At 34.5% G+C, this 22242-nt stretch overlaps 2 protein-coding genes across 2 annotated transcripts in view; both read left to right on the top strand.

The window, feature by feature from the left end:
• The first annotated feature begins 1244 nt into the window (after window positions 1-1244).
• LOC117114921 (basement membrane-specific heparan sulfate proteoglycan core protein-like) lies at window positions 1245-9402 on the top strand. Its single transcript, XM_033258539.1, has 12 exons — window positions 1245-1536; window positions 3895-3973; window positions 4097-4411; window positions 4606-4917; window positions 5268-5424; window positions 5678-5829; window positions 6072-6371; window positions 6496-6649; window positions 7184-7326; window positions 7689-7817; window positions 8153-8823; window positions 8984-9402. Exons 2-12 carry the CDS (start codon window positions 3916-3918, stop codon window positions 9005-9007), a joined length of 2415 nt encoding a protein of 804 aa, XP_033114430.1. The 5' UTR covers window positions 1245-1536; window positions 3895-3915; the 3' UTR covers window positions 9008-9402.
• An 8286-nt stretch (window positions 9403-17688) lies between these two features.
• LOC117114922 (Down syndrome cell adhesion molecule homolog) overlaps window positions 17689-22242 on the top strand; it is a 30539-nt gene continuing 25985 nt past the window's right edge. The window contains exons 1-2 of the mRNA XM_033258540.1: window positions 17689-18259; window positions 21715-22053. Coding sequence (XP_033114431.1) covers window positions 18232-18259; window positions 21715-22053 — 367 coding nt within the window. The 5' untranslated portion in view covers window positions 17689-18231. The remainder of the gene's footprint in view (window positions 18260-21714; window positions 22054-22242) is intronic.

Raw genomic sequence — 22242 nt, 5'->3', positions numbered from 1 at the left:
CCCCCCCCCCATCGGCTTGGTCAAGCCCCCCCCAATCGGCCAAAGCTCGTCGGGCAGTAGGACCAAAAGAAAAAAAAGGCCTAGTTTTCTCACCCCAGCCATTTCCAGTCATCTAAAATTTCCAAATTTTCCCAAATTTCAAACCGCCATACTTCGCTTCCAAACAACTTATTCACCTACACAAAATTCAGGCCCTAAAGTATGTTGCGAAAGTATTTGTAGTGCTTGAATTAATTTAAAGAATACTAAACTGTTTCATGACCTGTTGGAAAAGATTTGGACCAGAAATGATGTAGATTGCGGTTAAGTACATATTTTAAGAAACTAGTTGTTAAGAAACTTTAAAAAGTATTGAGGCCAACAGAACAATCATCTGCACTAAAATGTATTGATGAAGTAGGCTATATTTACACAACGACATACATGATTTGACGTTGTGTAAATATACTTCATCAATAAAACGTATACTGATGAAGTATATTTACACAACGTCATTCAAATCATATACGAAATATTTAAACAGCTTTAAAAAACAAAACAATAACGTGCGTGTCGACAGTAGAATTGCTTTAGAAATATATCTTCAAAAGTAATTTTCTAGAGCATAGCACCATGGTACGGACATTCTTTAGTACAAAATGAAGAAAATAACAAAATAACCTTGAAGTAATTCAAAAGATACGAAGCGGCTGTCTCTTATACACATCTAGATGTGTATAAGAGACAGCAATCTGCCACCGTATTAGTTTTATGTGGTGTACGGCAGTGTTTCATATCTGTCTCTTATACACATCTGGCGGACTTATTCAATTAACCACTAAATTTAGCATTTGGCATATTCTAGCAAGCATTTTTTGTATCAGCCCCTGGCATAATTTGATTCCCCCCTCACTATAATGGCCGGACCACTTGCAAAATGCTTCCGACGGCTATGGTTGACACAGGTATTTCAAACAACTCCAGTTGAGCAATATACATACAATATTTGGTGCAGATATTATGATGTGTTTGTACTGGAATCTTAAGAACACAGATTAAAATAACAAAGCTACCAACACAAAGGTACGAGTTCCGATTGGTCTTTTCAATTGGAACTTAAGGGATTAAGTTTATTTTCTATTGAGCACTGCAATTGGTCTGCTTTATTGTTATCACCATGAAAACAACGCTCACGAGCCAATCAGCCACCGTGTATATTGAGTGGTTTGGCCTTATGTGGAAGGCGATATTGTACATTGATGTTGGCCTTACCGATGGTTACTAAGGAGCTTATTTACCCCTTGTATTTTCTTAGTTATTCGCTGTTCAGCATGATATGTCACACACTGAGAAACCACAAACACCACCACACAGCAAGGTAGCAGTTGAATTAATTAAGATACAAAGATGTTCAATTGATAAGTTACATCATCTCAACAAAATTATTCAACAGGTTAATTACGTAGGGATTCTTAATATCACAATTCGCTTAGATAATATTCAAGAAGAGCTACAGTTCAAGCGTTTTTCAACAGATAGTTACCGGCGTCATTATAGGTAAGAACCATTTGTAACTTTTAGCATATTCTCAACTTAAATGTTGGTAGCCTATATTAGACTTACCAATCCCAGGGGCAGATCCCGAGAATTTCTGAAAAAAAAAGGTGGGCACAAAATGAAATTCACGGCGACACGCCCACCTTAGCCCACCAATGGTGTAAATAAGTGGTAAATAATTGAGCTCTCCTTTCACCCACACTTTTTTCCTCTTTCCTCTCTTTAACTAAACTTTTTCTCCCTTTTTTCGGCTTGACTGAATCCATAAGCGTAACAATGGCATTACGTGAATAACAAGGCAGAACTATAGAATGTATTGTTCAGTTCATCAAACCAACCAAAGATAATATTGTAAATAGTAAAATATTAATGTTTCACAACTCAGATTATGAGGCCTATCAAATGTTAATATCGTATATAATTTTAATTATTTCAATGTAATTAGAAAAACTATGTTATTGTTAAATAAGATACCTGAAATTACGTTAAATAACATCAAATATTATATTAGCTGTTATTGAAAATTGTGATGTTATTGAAAATTGTCTGTCCTTATGTTAGACCGATATTCTGTTTCCCCAAACAATTATTCAACTATTCTTAGGGTGATTTCAAATAGGTTGCCTTAATTTATCTATTTATTTATTTGTTTATTTATTTATTGAACATATTTATTCACGATAACATCAGGGAGGTGTAACAACTTGCTTTTCACATGGTCCCTTGATTATATATACATACTGTACATGATTTAATACGTTAGGCATTATGTTCTCCACAAGTTAATGACAAGTTATCTCTTCATCAATACGATGATTTAAGCACAATGAAAACTAATAAAGAGCAATTTGAAATAAGCAAGAAGCTATAGAATAGATACCGTTCATCTTGCAATAATATGATATATGATATCTAGCCAATCAGAAACTCAAATCACTGAGAAATTTTATATTCTGTACCAATAATAGGCAGTTTACAATGACAACAAAATATATATATATATGCCCTTTTTGAGATTGGTTATACAAAATATATACCCAAATTTCACAAATGAAATTGTACAAGCGATGTTTAACATGTTGAAATTGTACACACGTCAATAGAGTATAGGTATCGGAAGTGCTTAGTGAGGCATATGCTTTTGAAAGCTTTGTTTTTAAAGGAGCTTTTTAATTTGTAATGTCTAGTTTCTTATCTTACGATATGTTCCTCAAGAAAGATATTGACAGGCATTTAACCTGACTTGTTCACCTTTATTACATTTATCGTACAAGTGTCTCTAGTAGCAATAGTAGTAATATATACGCTGGGATAACAACAACTGGACAAAGTTATAAATTTAATAACAAGAAAGATGAGTTAAGAATGAAGGACATACTTTTGCAAAGAGAGCATCGTCAATATAAAAGTGTCTGCGTGTGATTTGTTCACATGCCCAGCCTTATAGTTAAACGATAAACCCCATTATGTTTTTAACAAAAGAATACTATTATCGGGAATTTTGTTCTCTGGTTTTATGTCAGTGATTAAGTTCACGTAGAAACCAGTCCCTCACATGCTGGGTAATATGTTTTTTTTAATGGCTATAAAAGAATAAGAACGATAGGTTTATCAAAATATTCACCTCCTTATACATACATGAATGTATCCAAGTATCTTTATTTTTGTTCAACAAAACACAACATAGCATATTTTCATAGCACTTCATTCATAAAATTGTATTGTGAAAAAGATTAAAATTACATTTAAAAAGAAGTAAAAAATCTTAAATAGTATAAATTATGACAAGCAATTGACAAAACATCATAATATATAAAAAATAGTTATTCAATTAACTAATTGTTAAAAATGCTATTGTACAAGGCGAAGACATGCATGCGACCCAAACACTGGACATTTAAACGAAAAAGTATAGGCATAAAAAGAAAGACCGTAAAACATTAGGAGGGTTTCACCAAGATTAGATTTACTGAGAGCTTTGGAAAGCAAAATAAATCCATTCATGGTTCTGATAGGCCTATTTGTAATTTTGAATATTATATAGGCTAAGTAGGCCTACAGTATTATCTAACAATATCTATAACATCACCGGTTTGCTTGAATTACAATAACCATGTTTCCTTTCAGATAAGAAAGTATAATACATACTCCAAGTATTGAAATACACGCCATCGTGTTGGGATTCAATATTTCGACATTAATTATGTCATCATCATTCCTGATGATGACATAATTAATGTCGAAATATTGAATCCCAACACGATGGCGTGTATTTCAATACTTGGAATATGTATTATACTTTCTTATCTGAGATTAATCAGTGGACCTTTCGGTTCATGTTTCCTTTCAATTCTACAGGTACTGAGCATATTGTTTACAATGTTCGAGCTCAAACAGTTTATAGTAACTGTCATTTTATGGATTCAATTATATCCAGGTAAGTTTAATTATCAAATTCCGAAAATATTTGTATATGAATACCTTCAGTAGAAGATTTCACTACATATCTTAAATATCATTTGCTTACCTTTCTGACGATGTCGAATTGTTTATGTTGCAGTTTACAGCCAGCAGCAATTCACAGTTGAGCCTTCTGATACCGAAGTTGTCCAGGGCCAGACAGCAACATTATTTTGTACAGTATCCAACAAATCTGGTTCCCAGACATGGGTGAAAGACGACACAACTCCGCTGAATGTGGACAATAACGTCATCGGTGGAGCTCGTTATAGTTTAGGAGGAAATCAAGCAAATGGGGAATACAACTTGTTGATATCTGACACAGTGGCATCAGACGCTGGCACTTACGCATGCCTTGTGCTAGCGTCAGGTTCCGATAGTCAGATTGAGGCCAGTGCAGTTCTCACTGTCATAGGTAAGTTGGAATGAGTTTTTCAAAAATTAATATCTGTGAGACGAAGTTAGTAGGCCTCTAGTCATATTAAAATCAACGTTATGTTTAGCAAATACTTCAACTAGTACTACTAAGAAAATTAGGTTAACACTAGTAAAAATTATAAACTATAAAACTGCAAATGTATTATTGATATATTATTTATAATGTTTCAGACCAACAGTCATTTACTATAGAGCCTGCTAATACTAATGTATTCCAAGGGAGTACTGCCATTCTGATTTGTAACATTGCCAACAAGCAAGGGAGAGTTCAGTGGTTAAAGGAGTCAGTGCCATTTACATTGGACACTACCATCACATCTGGAGAAAACCGCTATTCAATAGTTGGTGACCAGGATAATGGTGACTACAATCTCCAGATTATTGGTGCTCAAGAAGAAGATGCTGGGTCTTACCAGTGTAGTGTAACGGCCACTGCTGAGGCTGCTGCAATATCTTCCTCTGCTGTTACTTTGACTGTCGACAGTAAGTGTGGTTAATCATTTGTAGGCTTAAGTCTTTCTCACGACAGTGGATCTCCGGAACATTGCCAAATGAATACAAGTTTTAAAATAATCAATATTTTGAATATGTTTTGCTCGACTGTTTCTTCACAGCAGTTTACTGAGGGCAGTTATATATGACCTGTTAATAATATAGTATTTCACATCCTCAAAACAAAAACATGCTTTCGAAGTTATGGAACACTCTAAATGCCATCAGGAAATGGATTGCTTTTCACCTTTTCTTGTGTTTATATCATTTTGTTACCTTTGACCAAACTCTAATGCCAAATGTTTAAGCTTTCCAATCTTTATTTCTTATCATTCCTAAAGCATCTGGACAGAGATTTTTAGTGATCCCAAGCGATACAACGACCACGGAAGGATCTGACGTGACTTTTAGATGTGAAGTAGAGGACAAAGTTGGTACATTATCTTGGCTCTACAATGGTAATCCTATCAGCGATGATGAATTCACTGATTTAGACAGGTAACTTTGTTTTTCATTACTATAATTTTGTCCGTGGGTTTTTATTAATTTTACACATTAAAACAAAATAAATAAAAGAAAACAACATTATTTTTCGCTGTCCCATAATGTAAGCTTGAATTAAAGTTATTATTATTATTATTATTATTATTATTATTATTATTATTATTATTATTATTATTATTATTATTATTATTATTATTATTATTTTTATTATTATTTCCTCAATGTGTTTCTTTTATTTTGAACTTAGGCACAGCATAACAGGTAATCACACAGACGGGCAGTACAATCTGTTTATCTCAGAAGTTACGCAAAATGAAGCTGGAACCTACCACTGTATCCTGAATTCCGATGGTGTTTCTGACGCAGCCTCGTCTTCACCTGCATTACTCATTGTTTTAGGTGAGAAACACTTATCATTAATTATTCAACGAATGTAATAATAGAATAATGGTTATTAACAATCAGCACTGCGTTATCAACTAAAATATCAAACTATGTTTCTTCATTACACTACTGATACCCAGTGTGCACGATAATTCTACGTGATTATTTTGCTTCTTACATCTTAAGTCGTCACGCTATAGAAACTCCAAGGTCAACATCAGACAGTATAATAATTTTATATTATGTTTTGGTTTCAGATGCTGTTGCACCATCTGAAGACTACCCAAAATGCAGCATTTTTCCGAACAGTAACTTAGTGGAAGGTCAAAACGTAACGTTGCTATGTGAATCTGAAGGCGGGGATCCAGCCGCTAAGCTTAGTTGGCAGGTTGACCAATCACTCATTGACGGCGACTACGTCTCAGAACCAAACGCAAGAAATACGTTAGAGCTGCAGCTAGTAGCTAATCGTATTGGCGCCGAGTACTTTTGCCGAGCTACACATCCAACCTATATCACAACTAAAACATGCGAAATTGGCGCTCTGAATTTTGAACGTAGGCTACTCACAATTTCACAATCTTATAAAAATTACTTTAATCGATCACCATCTAGATTAACTTGGTGGGTTTCATATCAGCCGGATTATTTAACCATCATTATTTTTTTTTTACATTATAGTTAATCCAACAATTGAAATGACAATTGAACCAGCACGTCAGGAAATCATCGAAACTAAAGCCGGGACAATTGAATGTTCAGCTGTTGGTGATCCTGACATTCTTGGTTACAAATGGTATATAAATGGCGCCCTCATTAATTCTTCTGACTCGAGGTAAATACTTGGATAGGCCTACATGTTAGCCTTCTTTTTGTCTTTTATTCCTTAATTTATCTCATAATATGATTACACATTTAAGTAATTTATTACACGTAGATTATTATTTCACTCGCTGTATCTTGTGGCGACATTAGTTTAAGCATTTTGAACCATTGTTAACTAAATAGAAAAACATTTTATAGTACGGTATTGTCACGTGCAATAGCAACATAACGGATTTAAATAATAGGAGACACTCGAATGGACCTAGCAACTAAGCAAGTCGGGCCAGCCCCCTAATGTAAGTTATACTACATATATTGAGAGAAACATAACTACGCTTTTGCCGTTCCTTGCGAAGAATGATACCCTGAACTGCTGTTTAAACCTACTAAATTCACAGATCGTACTTGTGTTGTTGTTGACTGATTTTATAAAAAATCACTTTGCTATTTTAGTTTACTGTTATTATACAGTATTATTTTTGTGCTTAATTATAATTAAAGCATATTGTACCATGTTAATGATTTTGTTTCATTTTTTTTTTAGATTTACTATTGTAACAACAGGTAATGAGAAGACAATGTTGACGATAGTTTCAGCTCAAAAGAATATAGATGACGCTTTGATCAGATGTGAGGCCAGGAACAGACTCGATACGTCCACGCGAACAGCCGCCATACAAGTACTCGGTAAGATTATACTATCACGTGAGCAATTCTTACCATAGATTTGATAAAATTATACAAAAACAGGTTTGCTTTTAATTAAAGTTAAGTGTACACACGATATATAATTGTTCAACCACAACTGCGTCGCCAGCCTACGTGATTTCACGAAACCGGAACCGACTACGTATATTGTGACGAATATACGAAGACAACGTATCGGACAAACGCTCAATGAGCGGACAATTCGTTCGCCGATGGTGTTCCAACTGAGATTAAACAAGCAATACTAAGGGAAAAATATATTTTTATTTTGTTATTAGATGCTAGTTATACAGGTATGAGATTCTTGTATCAACTGACTGTTATTGTGTTTAAATTTCTAGAGGAAGAGTCCGATTTGTACAAGTACGTCTTGGCCGTATTGTGCCTCATTGGAATAATCGTACTAGCAGCCTTGATTATTGGCATTGTCGCAGCTTACTGCTGGAGAAAAAATAAAAAACTAAACAAGGGTAAGATGATATTTTGGACTCCGTTAGTGTTTCCATGGTATTGTATTTTTTGTGCCTTTTGTGTAGACCTATTTATTTTCATTCAAAGCTCATTTATGCTCATTTGTGCTCTTTGTGAGAGTGGCCTTATTTGGCAACGTCAAACGTCATCCCGTATAAATAAATGTATGTAGCCTGGGAATAGTGTATTTGTATTTCTCTCTATATGTGATGATACATTATTTTCTTATGTAAGCTTTCGCTTACTTGTGACGCTCTCACAAGATAACTAAAGTGTGTAAACCAAGCTCCAGTTAGTCTGTACTAATTTTTTATATTTTATTTTCCCTTTGCAGTTGCTCCAAAGGATGTAGAAGCTGTGGCTATGGTAGAGCAACCTACTGGTGCAGTTCCCCCAGGTCCTCCAAAGAAAAAGAAAAGGCGCAAGCACAAGAGACGTGACCGAGGGTCAAAGGTTATTGAGCATGTGATTCACGCAGAGAATAGAGGAGCACCCTACGGAGGAACACCTTATGGAGGAAATTATTATGTAGCAACTAAGGATGGTTATGATGGATATTTGCCAGTAAATGGATATCCAGGTTATCCTATGTTTTCTTATAGCCCTGATATCAGAACTCACAGGAAGGGCTCGTATTATATAAATGGAGGTTCAAAAAGAGGATCTTATGACCTTGAGTTGGCAAGGCAAAAGAACGGCTCAATAACTCCAAGGCCAAGTTTAACGTCAAGCGTGAACTCTAAGAAAGAGCCCGTAAGTCCTCGTCCTGATAGTCAAAGACTATCAGCTGTGTACTCAGTTTCGGACGGTGTGCGTAAAGGTTCAGTTAGTCCAGATAGGCGGCGTAGTTCGGCTAATCCAAGACAGAAGATTTCACTGTCACCAGGAGAGATTTACAAAAGAGAGGAGTACGAGCAGAAAGTACAGGAACTTGAAGACATGCGAATGACCATGATAAAAGATTCGAATGGCACCAAATCAAGAAAACATCATAAAAAACATAGGGTAAGACATAATAATATTTTTATTATGCAGCATGACCTTTCCATATTTATTTGTATTCCGCTCCAACATATCCATCAAATCTTGATGAATCATGGTTATTGTTGTGGGCCTAAACACGGGATATACCGTAATATAATTTCAATTTTTTTGTATTTAATAGAAATCAAAAGATGCAAAGGTATGATGAAAGGTACCGTAGCTTATCGGAGTTGAAACTATTGTGATAGAAATGCGCCAAGATGCTAAATCAGCAAGATATGGTTGTCATCAAGTACGTATTGGGTAAACTCGAGGTAGGGGCCTACTAATGTCACAGGAGGCATCAAGTAAGGCAATGACCGTGGAAAATGCAATGGCGCCATCAACTATGTAGTGTTGAATAACGTCATTCATTCAAAAGACATGGATTAAGAAATCAATTTTGAAAGCAGCGATTGATTAAGATGTAGAGATCAGAAACGAACATACACATTCTTCGGATGACACATCATTAAAAAGTCAACTTTACTTAATCATTATAGTCTGTTTGTGGACACACTTGTACTTAATTATATAAATAGTGATGGTTAGCTTATATATATCTGTCTCTTATACACATCTAGATGTGTATAAGAGACAGTTATGAACACACAGAGATTTTATTCAGAAAAAGAATAATTATTCGTCTTGTTTTATTTAGTTAACTTCGTCAGCGTAGGTCATCGCTGTTGAATTCCTGAGTGCAAGACGGAATATTCGTTTTCTGATTAAAATTTTATGTTCTCAACTATTTGAGCACACGTTAAAGTTCTATTTGTTTAAAATGAATATGTAGGCTTCGAAATCATATTGTATTATTTATTATACTTATATATTTTAAGACCCGGGGGTGTTGGTTGAAGTACTGCATTGTGTAATGAAATAAATTTTAGGCCTAAGTATATTATTAAGAAGAGGTTTGACTTGCAAACGTGGCCTGTGAAGTGAGTTGCATGAAACAGTGGTCTGACTTTTCGACACAGACTGACAATTTTACCAAATTTATATATACAGTAATACGATATTATTTTTGTAAATTATGTATATTTACTGCTACGAAGGATGTTATTTTTAGATAATAAATATTTGATGATTTATAAATGTAATTTCATTTGTTTTCTTTAGTATTATTTCCAACACTTCTTGAAGATATTTTTACTTTTGCTTACATAAATAATGATATGATCATAATCACCCAATTCACCAGCTGTCTCGCTCTACAGAGTCAAAACTTCCAGGACTTTTGGCTCTGTAGAGCGAGACAGCTGGTGTATCGGGTGTCATTATATACGGTACTTAGTGTCCTCTATCATAGGGATTCAAATAACTAATTTGTTAGTCTAGGCCTTTAGGTAACTTCAAGAAATTGTAAGGGCAAACCAGATCTGGTGAATAAATATGGTCGTGTTATAGCCATCCGTTTATATAGGCATATGCATATAATCCTTTCGTAGTCGATGGGGTTAATAATTAAATTCAATATAGCTTATAAGAGAGAAATTATTAGATTGTGAAGGGAGAGCGAGTAATTTTATTACAAATAATATAGTCCCTATTCCTTCGTCTTTCCTGCCTTGTTTTTTTTTTGTTTTTTGTTTTTTTTTTGTTTTTTTTTTTAATAACGTTATTCTCATCCAGATGGTGAAGCGTAGGCTACACACGGAAATGTTGCGGGTATGCCCCAAGATATATCCCAGTCTTGTAGTTTTGTTGCATCGTATATCAAAGCCGATTTTGTGTGCTAATTGGTTTAAAAAAAAAAACAAATTGAAAATGACGGTGGGTGGGTTAACCATGGTTTTTAAATTATTTACCCCCTGTGAATCACAATAACCATGTTCACAAATGTTCTTTTTTTTAGTATGACTATATATGTAAAATGCATGGAAATATCTGTTACTTCGATAGCATTAATATTAGTGGATACAGATTTGGAGAAAACAGATAGCACGTTAACAAATTTCTTTTATTATTATGAGTTTAGATCTCTAATTTCGTAAACTTTTCAAAGATAAAACTAATATCATCTTCTCCTTGTATGTACTAGGTATATTTTTAAAATTATAAATATATTTATACAGTATAATGAAACCATTTTCAGTGGCGGATCCAGGAATTCAAAATAGAGGGGTCCGGAGAGGTATTTTTACAGATGAAGGATCTAAACCACCTCAGCCTCTCTATGCTTGGGGCTGAGGTGAGAAAATTTGTAATCATGGCACCTCTAGATGGCCAGAAATTGCACTCTCAGACTTAAAATTTGAATATAATTTTTTATGTCTATAAAAAAAAAATCGAACAATATTTCCAACAATTTATGGAGAGGTGGGCCGGCTTCCCCCCTCCTTGAATCCGCTACTGATTTTATAATGTTTCTATTGGAAGAAAACATTAGAATAAAAACAATTGACGCGTACAAAAGAAAAGAAGGGAATCGGTACGAGAGAAGTACAGTATTGGTATAATATTATAGTTTCAGTAATCCTCAATTCAGTAATACTATGGAATGCTATTTATAATCACAGAATGAATGTTAATAGATATATTTAAAAGATTATTAAATGTTTAAAGTAGGCCTATGTTCTTTGTTAAGTATTTACTTAGACAATTAGTAGCTTGGGTTTGTACGAACTAGCCTACATCATGCCACGCGACAACATACGAAGACAAAGCTCATACACAGGCGGTGCTGTGCGAACGACATCCTTTGTTTCGGCGACAAACTGAAAGACTCTAGCCGCAAAATAATTAAAGAAGCTATATTAAACAATTGAGAAGCGACGCGTGTTAGAGGGCAATTGGAATAGTGATGTTTACTATGGTCACTTATCGTGCTGGAGGACCTCCTCTGGGTCTGTTACAATCAGAGCCTGTAAGGTAGTTTCAATGAGGTAAAGAGACTCGCGAATACTTCGTCAATGGATATATTATTAATGTACATATTTGTCTCTTGTACAAGATACAAGATAAAGATACGAGACAAAATGTATTGTCTTCAAAGGAATTTCGAAGCTCGCAAACAAAACCATATCAAAATTGATATTAAAAATTATTCACATCAAGTTACACAAAAAAAAATCCATTGAGAAAAATTCTTTTAATGCAAAAACTATACACACACATCAACAAAGTAGATTGAATTGCTTATTTACAAAGAGCAAATATGTTATACAGTATTTACTTCCAATGAGGCACAATAACAAAATTAAATTTCAATGATTTAGTTTTTTTTTTCAAGATCATATCAGCTAATTTAAGGTCTACGTAAAATGCTAATTTATGCGAGTGTTAACTGTGGAGGAGAGCATGCCTAATTTGTTTCTTGTTACAATTTCAGTTATAAGCAAGGCCTACCTAATTATACAAAGTAAATAATAAGAATAATTTTCTTTCTTTATGAAATACGTTAGCTAACCTTGCTCGATTTCAGAAGAGCGTTAAGGTAATGATTTATTGGAATAGATAGAGAGTACCAGGCGGGGAAAACACATTCACATTCGATGACGCGCCCTCGTAACATAGGATTATAATTGTTGGTTGGTAAATCATAAATTATAGGCATAATTACATAACTAAGTGAATAATATTGTTGTTCTGTGAATAATATTCGCTCAAACATTACGGTATTTATATAATGTACGCCTATTGTAAAACAAATTGCTTGTAAAAATATTGAAAATCATATATCTAAACGTTAAAATATCGATGAGAAAGGGTTAATGATGCTTCAAACAATCACTGCAGATGTTTGTTGACTTTTTTTTTTTGTGGAATTCGCAGATGGATGGTGCGTTGGATTGTTTGTAAAGATTCTTTGTTCGCAGTGATTTCATTGATTCAAGCACGATACTCTACCCGTGTAACTATAAAGTTATTGAAAGTATTACTGATGACAAAAATCACAAATTATCATATACATGAATACATGTTGAATAACTGAATATGTAGGCCTACATTGTTGGTCACATGACTTTTGTCTTTGAAACGTTGCACCCACCTAAAAGTAGAAATAAGTACTTAGTAGGAATGTAAATAAATTAGAATGAAATCTGTCTGCTGCTGTGGTATCACCATCTTCACCATCATCATCATAATAGTAATTATCATTATCGTCATTGTCACCATTACTGTCACTGTCATTCTCATCCTAATCCTGATCATCGTCGTTGACATCGTCATCGTCAGGTTTGGATGAATTTGTCCACGCTCCGTGTGAGCGCTTACTTCACTCAACGGCAGTCCACTGACCGTCGGCGACAGTGTCAGCAGATAAGTGTGGTTGTCGTCGCGTGACGCCACGCCGTGTGCACCAGGTTCTAGAAATATGCGGCGGGTTCATTCACTTACTGTTGGGTAACGAAGAGCCTATTGCTATCCTGGCTGAGGGTGGTTAGACAGCCCATGGGCGGGACCAGGGACGTAGCCAGGATTTTGAAAGGGGGAACCGTTATACCAAGCGAAGGTGGGGTGTTCCCCTTCCTACGGCTTGAGGTTCCCCTTCCTACGGCTGGGGGCCCAAGGGCCCCGAGGGCGGGGATAATCCCCTTGGGAGGTAGCGCACTCTGAACGTTTAAGGACTGTTTTGAGAAGATAAAGTGAAATTTGCAATAGACGCATAATAAATATCATCGGTTTATTAGTAAGCCTTACAATAATTATAATAACTCAATAGTGGCAAATCCAGAAATTGAAAAGAAAGGTGACCCAGGAAGGGACTTTCACAGACGGAGAGTCTGAAAATTTATGATTAGGGCACCTCTAGATGGCCGGAAGTTACACTCTCATACTTAAATTTAAAAATAATTTTCTTTTTTTCCATTAAAAAAATAGGAGGTGGGGGAACCTTGAATCTACTGCTCCCTGCCCAAAACATTCTTTATCAAAAATAGTCATAATCATGAAAAATGGGCATGGAAATCCAGATCACATCCTGAAAACAAAATTTATGCACCTTCCCTCAACAGTTACTAAGACATACTCTGAGTCACGTGCCAACTCGATGGAGTTTAATGTCATACCCAGGGAAGGGCGCAGATCTGCTTTGAAAGGTGTGGGGTGGGGAGACATTTCATGAGTCCACACTCACCTCAGACCCACCATGGCTGGGGCTGAGTTGCAAAAATTTGAGAAAATAATACCTCTAGATGGTCAGAAATGACACTTTTAGCAAAATTCATCATCATCATCATATCACATTTATAATAGTCAAAATAAAGCGCCAACAAATTTTTCATGATTTTTTTATCATAGATTTTCGGCAACCATAGAGATCTTATTAATATGTGTGATTATTGTTTGCATTATAGTGTACAGTGAAAAATTGATTAATCTAATGAATATTCCACTGGATTACTATCAGGTTGGACACGGGGCACAAACCTATAGGCCTAGTAGAAGGAGTCAATTTGAAATTGTACAGCATTTAAATCAACACCAATGTGCTAATGCATATTTGCATATTTTAGAGAAGTATTCATTTTGAGTGATCCCAGGAAAGAATTTGTAGGCCTATTGGCTAACAAGAACAAGCGTTAAAATTCTAACTCTTTACAAAGTGGGAGGGGGGGGGAGCCGCGGCTCCCACGACTTCCCATGGCTCCCCTCCTCCCTGAATACGTCCCTGGGCGGGGGACTAACCTCTCGCATCAACCTTTTTAGATCTCTTCTTAAAACACCCCGCAAGGCCAATACGGGAAAATATAAAATGCTGAGGAATATCCCGAGCCCCTTAATGTCGAGGCCCCTGAATTTAGCCAGTAAGAACTCATAACCGTTACGCCACCACTTACCGACTTCCATTCCTTTCACCATGGAGGTATTTAAAATTCACTGACATATTTACACCAAGGCCGTTTAACCGATGAAGCCAGGATATATCTATAATGTAGTCGTCAACGAGCCTTCAATTTGATATTCGAAGTAGGATAATAACGTTCTGTTGTTAATAACAAATTAAAAATGTTTTGTTCCAAGATGTTTACCAAATCGAATGGTTTTACATGCCGTGGTTTATGGATCGTGAAATAAAGAGGAACAGAATATAATCCGAATCATTGTATAATACCTAATGAAGCAAAATAGGTTTCTGGCTGTGTGGTTCAATAAGATTGATGATCAATAAAAATAACACCGCTTTATTAGATGTAAACAGCTTCGTTACGGCGTTATTTGTAATACTAATATTTAATTCGCGTCTTAATTAATTTTAGACGTTGGCCTATTTTAGGGATGGTAGTCTTATAGCCCCAACATGTACGCAAAATTCTGGGCACAATGACGTATAATAAATTAACATGCAGTAAGTTAGCTTAAAAGTTGCATATCATATTAAAAATCAAAGTTGAAAAATTTAATCCCAAAAAAAACTATAACATACTTATAATATTACTAGGTTTTGAATAGAAAACGTAATTCCTATACCAAGGATCAGAGTAAGGAATCGATCGTTTTTGTAATATGTTAAGTCATGAGAGTATTAGGCCTACTTTACTATAACCCATGGTGATTAAATTAAGAAATTTCAACCTGATTTATCAAATATGTGTACACAGATACAGACATTAGCCCGAAGACTCTGTGGACGACTGGTCGTCTAACAGTGTGGTTATTAAATCAATATTCAAACAAACCGACGTTTCAAAGTCCCTTAGCGTTGGAATATGAGTCATTGTTGGAAGAACTATCGAAGGGATTGACATGAGAACGTTGAGAAAGGTACTTAACCATAATTAAGATCGAGTAATTTTACAATTAATAGATGTTCATCTGTAAATCTATCGTGTGGCGTACGGGAGACAGATACGATATCTGGCTGACTAGTGTTGTTCATCATAATCGTCGTCATCATCATCATCATCATCATAATGCTAGTCGCGTCGTCGTCAAGATAATCACCATTTGTAATCATTATCGTTGTTGTCATCGTCATTATCATCATCACTGTTACTGTCATCCTCATCCATTTCTTCATCCGCCCTTATCGTTGGTAAAATCTTCATCCTCACGCGTCATCGTCGACGTTATCATATTCCCATTTACCTTTTCGTCCTCCCTTTATCATTATCATCATCATCATCATCATCATCATCATCATCATTAACTATAATTATCATTATCAAGTATTAACATTGAAGATTAGAAATACTGTTGCATTATTTTAATATTTTAATATATATGGGCCTTTATGTATATCTTATTTAAAATAACATTTGTTTTAACACTTGCGAATGGAAATTTGTTATTAAACGTCTATACGAATTGTAATTTTAATATATCAGCAGTATTTAACCTAAAAAAACCATATAATTTTTACGGAATTGAACAATAGATTTATTGTATACTTCAAAAATAATAATTGTAGGTCTTTAAGTGAATAATAGATTTATCAACATCATTTTGTTCACACTTCTGCCAATTTGTTTTTCAATTTAACTCAAATAGGTGTTATTTTAACAGCCAATATCATTTAACATTATCGTTAATTCCGCTTCATTTTCCAGAGATATTACTAACAACACAAGAGGCGTACTGGTGTGTTGACTTAGCACACACTTAACGCGCGTGCTTCACCACATTCAGCTGTTTATATTTTAAACATGTCACGTGCGTAATATTTATATTCAATTTATATGTTTACATCTGGACCCGAATGCCAATCTTTAAATAGGTCTAAAAATTACCGTTAACGCAAGTCTACAGTTCGGTTATGAATTTCGTATAGGCTCTCCAAACAAAACAAATATTCTTTGCCTTTTGCGCCGAGAATTTGCACCGTAGGATCATGAATGCATTCAATGGAATTCATCCATGCGTAAAACTAAATTACTGTTATGAAGTGTGCTAGATAAATATACTTAAGACAGTTCACAGTGCACTCAGGGAAATAAAATCGATGTTCCTCCAAGTCCAGGTGATAAACTGACAACCAATCTCTATCAAACTATCGTATTCTGTCTTTTAATAATTTGATGAATTATGAGCCCACACTACTTGCAAAAACTTAATTTTCTTTATTTTTTAATTAGCCGAAACCGCCTACAAATTTCCATTATTAATTCATGAATTGATGAAGTATTGAGTTGATGATTTTTTTTATTGTTTCATTACAGTTTATATGTTTGATAATAACCTTCATTGAGAGTGTTGAATACAAAATTTTTGTTTATTTGCATAATCAGGAAAATATGCAAATGAATGCAGCATTCTCGTTTATTTGCATACGATATTTTACAGGTAATAAATAATATAAAATAGCAATTTTAAAAAACAAAAATTAAATTTATCATGAATATAAAACACAAAATCTTCAATCAACTCTAAGTTTGAATTGTAATTAAAATAGGCCTACGTGTCACCGTTTTCCATTTTTAAGCTGTAGGCCTATACAACAAGGTTGAATTTCTTAGTTGGAAATATAGTTTCATTCACTTTATTTTACGTAACATTTTATTGTAGCATTTAAACATGAAGAATAGTTTTCGATAAATATAACGGTCAAAACCAGCTGCGAAAGAATAATTGTATAAGTTTAAGGCACACGTGCGGGGTTTACTCTGCCTTTGTCCACTAATATTGCTCGCACGCGAAACCGCTTTTCCATCTGGTTCTGCATGATTTGAATGAGAATAATGACTCTGAAATAGAGCCACAATGAATACAGACACGTGTTATCTTTACGAATTCTTAATCGGCTAGACTTATTACCCACATCCATCAGCATCCGCAATAATCATATCCAAAGACAATATTATAATATTGAATACAGAAATTACGAGCAGTTTGATTGGTCGATAGCATCTATCTGGATGTGTACACACCGTCCCCAGGCTGACACAAATTCAACCAATCAACATCTACCATATTTTCTTCTGGGTTTTGCTAACGACGAAACTGATGTAGCGACTTGCAGAACATTTTTTTTAATGCAACACAGGGAGCCGAACTCCAGTGGAAGGCCTACTCATTCCTGGCTTGTTTTTCAGCGTTATTGTAGTAAAGGCCATGATAACTGATACCGTACTTTATAATTCGTCGATAGAACTATTTTCATAGTAATTATTGATCGGATATATCGCAGTCCATGCCTTTTCTTGAATAATTTATTCTTGGCATTGTGTAAAATATCGATACGAGTGTTTAATATGAACTTGTTATAAGTAGATCAATTTTTTTTCTATGGTTCTTTTGAAGAGAGAAGTTAAGTCGTTTTTATAACAGTTCTAACATTCGAATTCCGCAAACTGTGAATCAGATATACAGCGAATATTAGTTATGTTCCGACCGAAAGAAAACTAATTCTTGCGGTTATTAATTGAAAGCTAACAAAAATTCTTTACCGGAGCAACCAACTCTTCTTGGATCTATACACATTTAATTGGATTTTTAATAATAATGACCGATTTTCTTGTGTTATTTTTGGGTAAGTTTGCCAGTGTAGTTTTCATATAAAAGTCATATTTTGATTTATTGAGACCTTGGCGAGATCTATGTACGATGGATCATAAAATATGTTTTTGTTTTCAATTTACAACTCAGTACTTCAAGACCAAGGAGGTATACAAATAAGTGTAATATATATGCTTACTATATACTTTTGTCTTTCATTATACTTTTGTCTTTCATTATGATATAAATTTAATTGTTGGAAGACAGAAAATAACTGGAATGTCTGGATTATTCGAAATTGTAATTAAACCTTTGTTATCGATATCAGCAAACAGGGTCGAAAGTTCCGCTTCCTCTTAACAGGGTATCACAATAATGGGCCTACTGAGTTAATAACAGAGTAGTGTATCATTACATATGATTTTATGTTAAAATCTTCTCATGTTTTATCGTATCAATTGGTTCTTTATATACTGTAAATTGTTTGGATAGAGGGCCTCTTCAAGCCAACTTTGCTGTTAAACAATTACTCTAGATTGGAAAGTATTACTATTAGAAATCGAAATCTGCTATCAACACAATCATTATTCTGAAGCATACTGTATACACAAAGATAGGTTTGATTTAACTCTTGCTTTTTTTTTTATTAAACATTTTATTACTGTATCAAAAACTTCTTTATTTTGTTGTTGTCTTTTGTGAACTTGATCTCCCCTAACGTTAATATTTATGAAGCATTAAGCCTCAGAACGAATTTTGATTGAATAGATATTTCAATACACGAAGTTTGCATATCGTTAACTGTTACATTTAAACCAGCATTCTTCGTTTTCCTGGTACACTTTGATACTCTAGCACAGCCCAAAGAACACAATTTATTACCATGATTTCTAGTATTATTAAAAATAATATTAACAGAGAAGAGGAGGAGGAGTAAATGATGAAGAATAATGATACAGTTGATGAGTTGCGTGGCGGTGGGGGTGAAGAATTGGAAAGGGTAAATTTATGAAGAAGAAAGTGTCCGAGGAAGAGAAGGGAGGGAGAAAAAATGCTTACAAATTCTTAAAGGCAAGCATTAATTTGACCACACAACATAGGCCTAAGTTAATGAACGTATCACTGTTTTTATAAAACTTTGTTTTATTTTTCACTTTCATTTATATATATATATATATATATATATATATATATATATCTTTATTTCAAAATATGTATAAATACATCGGGAAAAGAGCTGGAGAAAGAAAAATCAATCAATTATATTTCTTATGATCACCATTGCTATTTTATTATATTTAAGTTTCCGTAGGCCTATAAAAAATTACTATTCTATGATCGGCTTCTTGTGGTTTTGAGTGCTCATGTCTATGTCAGAGGTCAAGCCAAGTAAACAATCACAGCGTAAGGTCAATATCTGCATTCATTTTTTAAGAAGGCCTATTTATATTGAAGATTGAATTAATATTCGGCCGGCTGCTCATACCGTAAAAATAATAACTTTTATTGTAAAGTAATAACACTTGACAAAGTGAAAATACGTGCAGGCTTATCTACTTAATTTCAATAAAAATACATATCTCTGACAAGCGGTTGCAGTTCGGAAAGTACGGTAAACCTTGTGGTTGGCAGTTCCAAACACTCGTTGTGAATTCCGCTTGTGCCCTTGGTTAAGGCACTTAAATAACGGTTGTTGCTGTATAGGCCTACCGTAAAACCTCGAATTGAATCCCTGGGCTTTTTTTGCGAACTTTAGATGGGCTTCTTTTCGAGATGGGCTTCAATTCGAGATGGGCTTCTTTTCGAAGCTACTTTTGCAATGTAAAGAGGTGGGGGGGGGGCTTCTTTTCAAAATAAGTACTGTGAATTTTGCGAATTTGAACTATTAAACAAGAAATACGGCTACTGTAACATCAATCACATATCATGGAATGTATTTAACTGACATTAAATCACTTAAATATTGTATAAACCAAGCTTATTTTTAATTCATTTTGCTTCTTGAAATTCATGTAAAGTGTATACTGTACTGTCTCGAAAAGAAGCCTGTGCTATCTTGAAAAGAAGCCCATGGGCTTCTTTTCAAGATCAGCTTCTTTTCGAGGTAATTTTGCAAACTAAAGAGGGGGCTTCAATTCGAGAAGGGAGATTAAGATCACTGTGCTTCAATTTGAGGTTTTACGGTATATCAAAACATAAGCTAAATGTAATTTACCAGAATCCTTTCCAGGGAGCTGAGTATTGATCTAATAACCAGGGTAATAATAATGTGGAGCGCATGGAGGCCTTGTTATCCACATGCACTATAAAACTTACATATTTTTATACGATAATGTTTTCATTTCTATTTTGGCAACATTGAAACTGCGTTTCTTAAAAACACGGCATAACTTGGCAACGGCGTGGATGTATTATGTTTGCACGGTACATACACAGCCATAACTTTTTATAATATAAAAATATTGCTGTTTCTCCATGCACATATGCACATGAGCACGCGTGACGTGTACGTGGTGCACGCCTTTACTGCAGACGACAGAGTTTTTGCAGCTTTTGTGAAAAACGAAGTTTATAAAATATAATATATATTGATTATTTTTAACTTTGCAGCTGTTGTTTGTTGGTAGGTTTAAAAACCTCTGTTTCCTGTCTGTCATAAGTATTTGCTATGCTCTGGTTTCATCTGTTTGTTGTTGATTTAACTGTTGAATAATATTACTTGGCGTGTGCGTGAAAATCAAACACTTAACAGCTAAATTTTGTGGGTAATCCAGCTGACAGAAATGTAATCTATTCCTGGCGTTAATTTACCTCTTATTTGTGCTAAATAACATTTATTAGGATTGTCTTTCCATTATCATTATCTGGACATTTGCCAATTGGTTGTTGATTTATCTAATGATGGTACGGTACTAGATTGATAGGTCTAGTATTGCGAAATAGGCGCTAATAAGTTGGATACTAATACATTAAAAGCACAGGCCCCTAGTAGTAAATATTATGGAATAATAAATTTTTGCATAGAAATGGTAGTTTCTATTATCTTTAGATGTATCTCATTTTTGTAAGCAGAATGTCAGAAAAATATCTTTATTCTTTGTTATATTGATATCTTTCAACACTGTATCAATCTAAGTATGTATACGCGTGTGGATTAATACTCTATTTCAATTATGTACGTAACATGACTACGACTGACATAAAATTACAATAAAATCATACCTATAAGTTATTCATCCTTAACGTTATAGAAATCAATAAAATCGTGTTAATCAGTTTACTTGGATGTATTTTATTGTATGGTTGTTTGCATAACCAATGGTTTAACTAAGTCTATATAATATATCTGTCTTACTTTGAATTAAGCATATTTTTTCACATTATGTTTTGTCGCCTGGGACTAGGTAATATAGGCCAGTGGCATATTAATTAAAATGATGATATTTAAGATTATGTTAGGAGAACTAACCTGAATCTTGATCTATATAGGAATCGTGGTGCTAACCAGCTTTTGTGAATCACAACCTATAGAGGGACCAATGTTTATCGTGGAACCACCGAGTACATACAGTTTTTTGTACATCCGTGGGGGTGAGCTACCTTGCAGTGCGTATGGGAGTCCAAGTCCCTCAGTAACGTGGCGCTTTCAAGATGGCACCTTAGTTACCGAGGTTGAGGGTCTGAGGAAAGTTAATGCTCTGGGAACCTTGGAATTTCCTGCAATAGTTGACAGTCAGTATGACCAGAGTATACATTCCACTGTTTATGTATGTTATGCTGAAAACGAGGCTGGCATCATACGTAGTCGAGATGTTACTGTAAATGGAGGTAAGTTAGAACAATAACATTGCTAATAAAATAATAACCAAAGCAACCTTTAAAAATTAATTCATATCATTGACTATTATAGTCAAATAGCGAAACTATTGTACCGGGTTTGTCCGTAATTGGAAATTGTTTTAAATGTTTTGTTGTCTTTGAGGTTTTTCATATATATAAATTTATTTGTTGAAATCA

This window comes from Anneissia japonica, unplaced genomic scaffold (assembly GCF_011630105.1).
Source record: "Anneissia japonica isolate Jap-2015-1 unplaced genomic scaffold, ASM1163010v1 scaffold288189_len579620_cov203, whole genome shotgun sequence".
Classification (NCBI taxonomy): domain Eukaryota; kingdom Metazoa; phylum Echinodermata; class Crinoidea; order Comatulida; family Comatulidae; genus Anneissia; species Anneissia japonica.
This window is presented reverse-complemented; position numbering and strand designations above follow the sequence as displayed.

Bases quoted from the DNA above. Each gene is read 5' to 3' on its own strand.
- LOC117114921 (XM_033258539.1), top strand. From the start codon at position 3,916: ATGTTCGAGCTCAAACAGTTTATAGTAACTGTCATTTTATGGATTCAA. The intron at 3,974-4,096 runs GTAAGTTTAATT...TTTATGTTGCAG, and splicing joins ATGGATTCAATTATATCCAG to TTTACAGCCAGCAGCAATTC. The intron at 8,824-8,983 runs GTAAGACATAAT...TGTATTTAATAG, and splicing joins AACATCATAAAAAACATAGG to AAATCAAAAGATGCAAAGGT.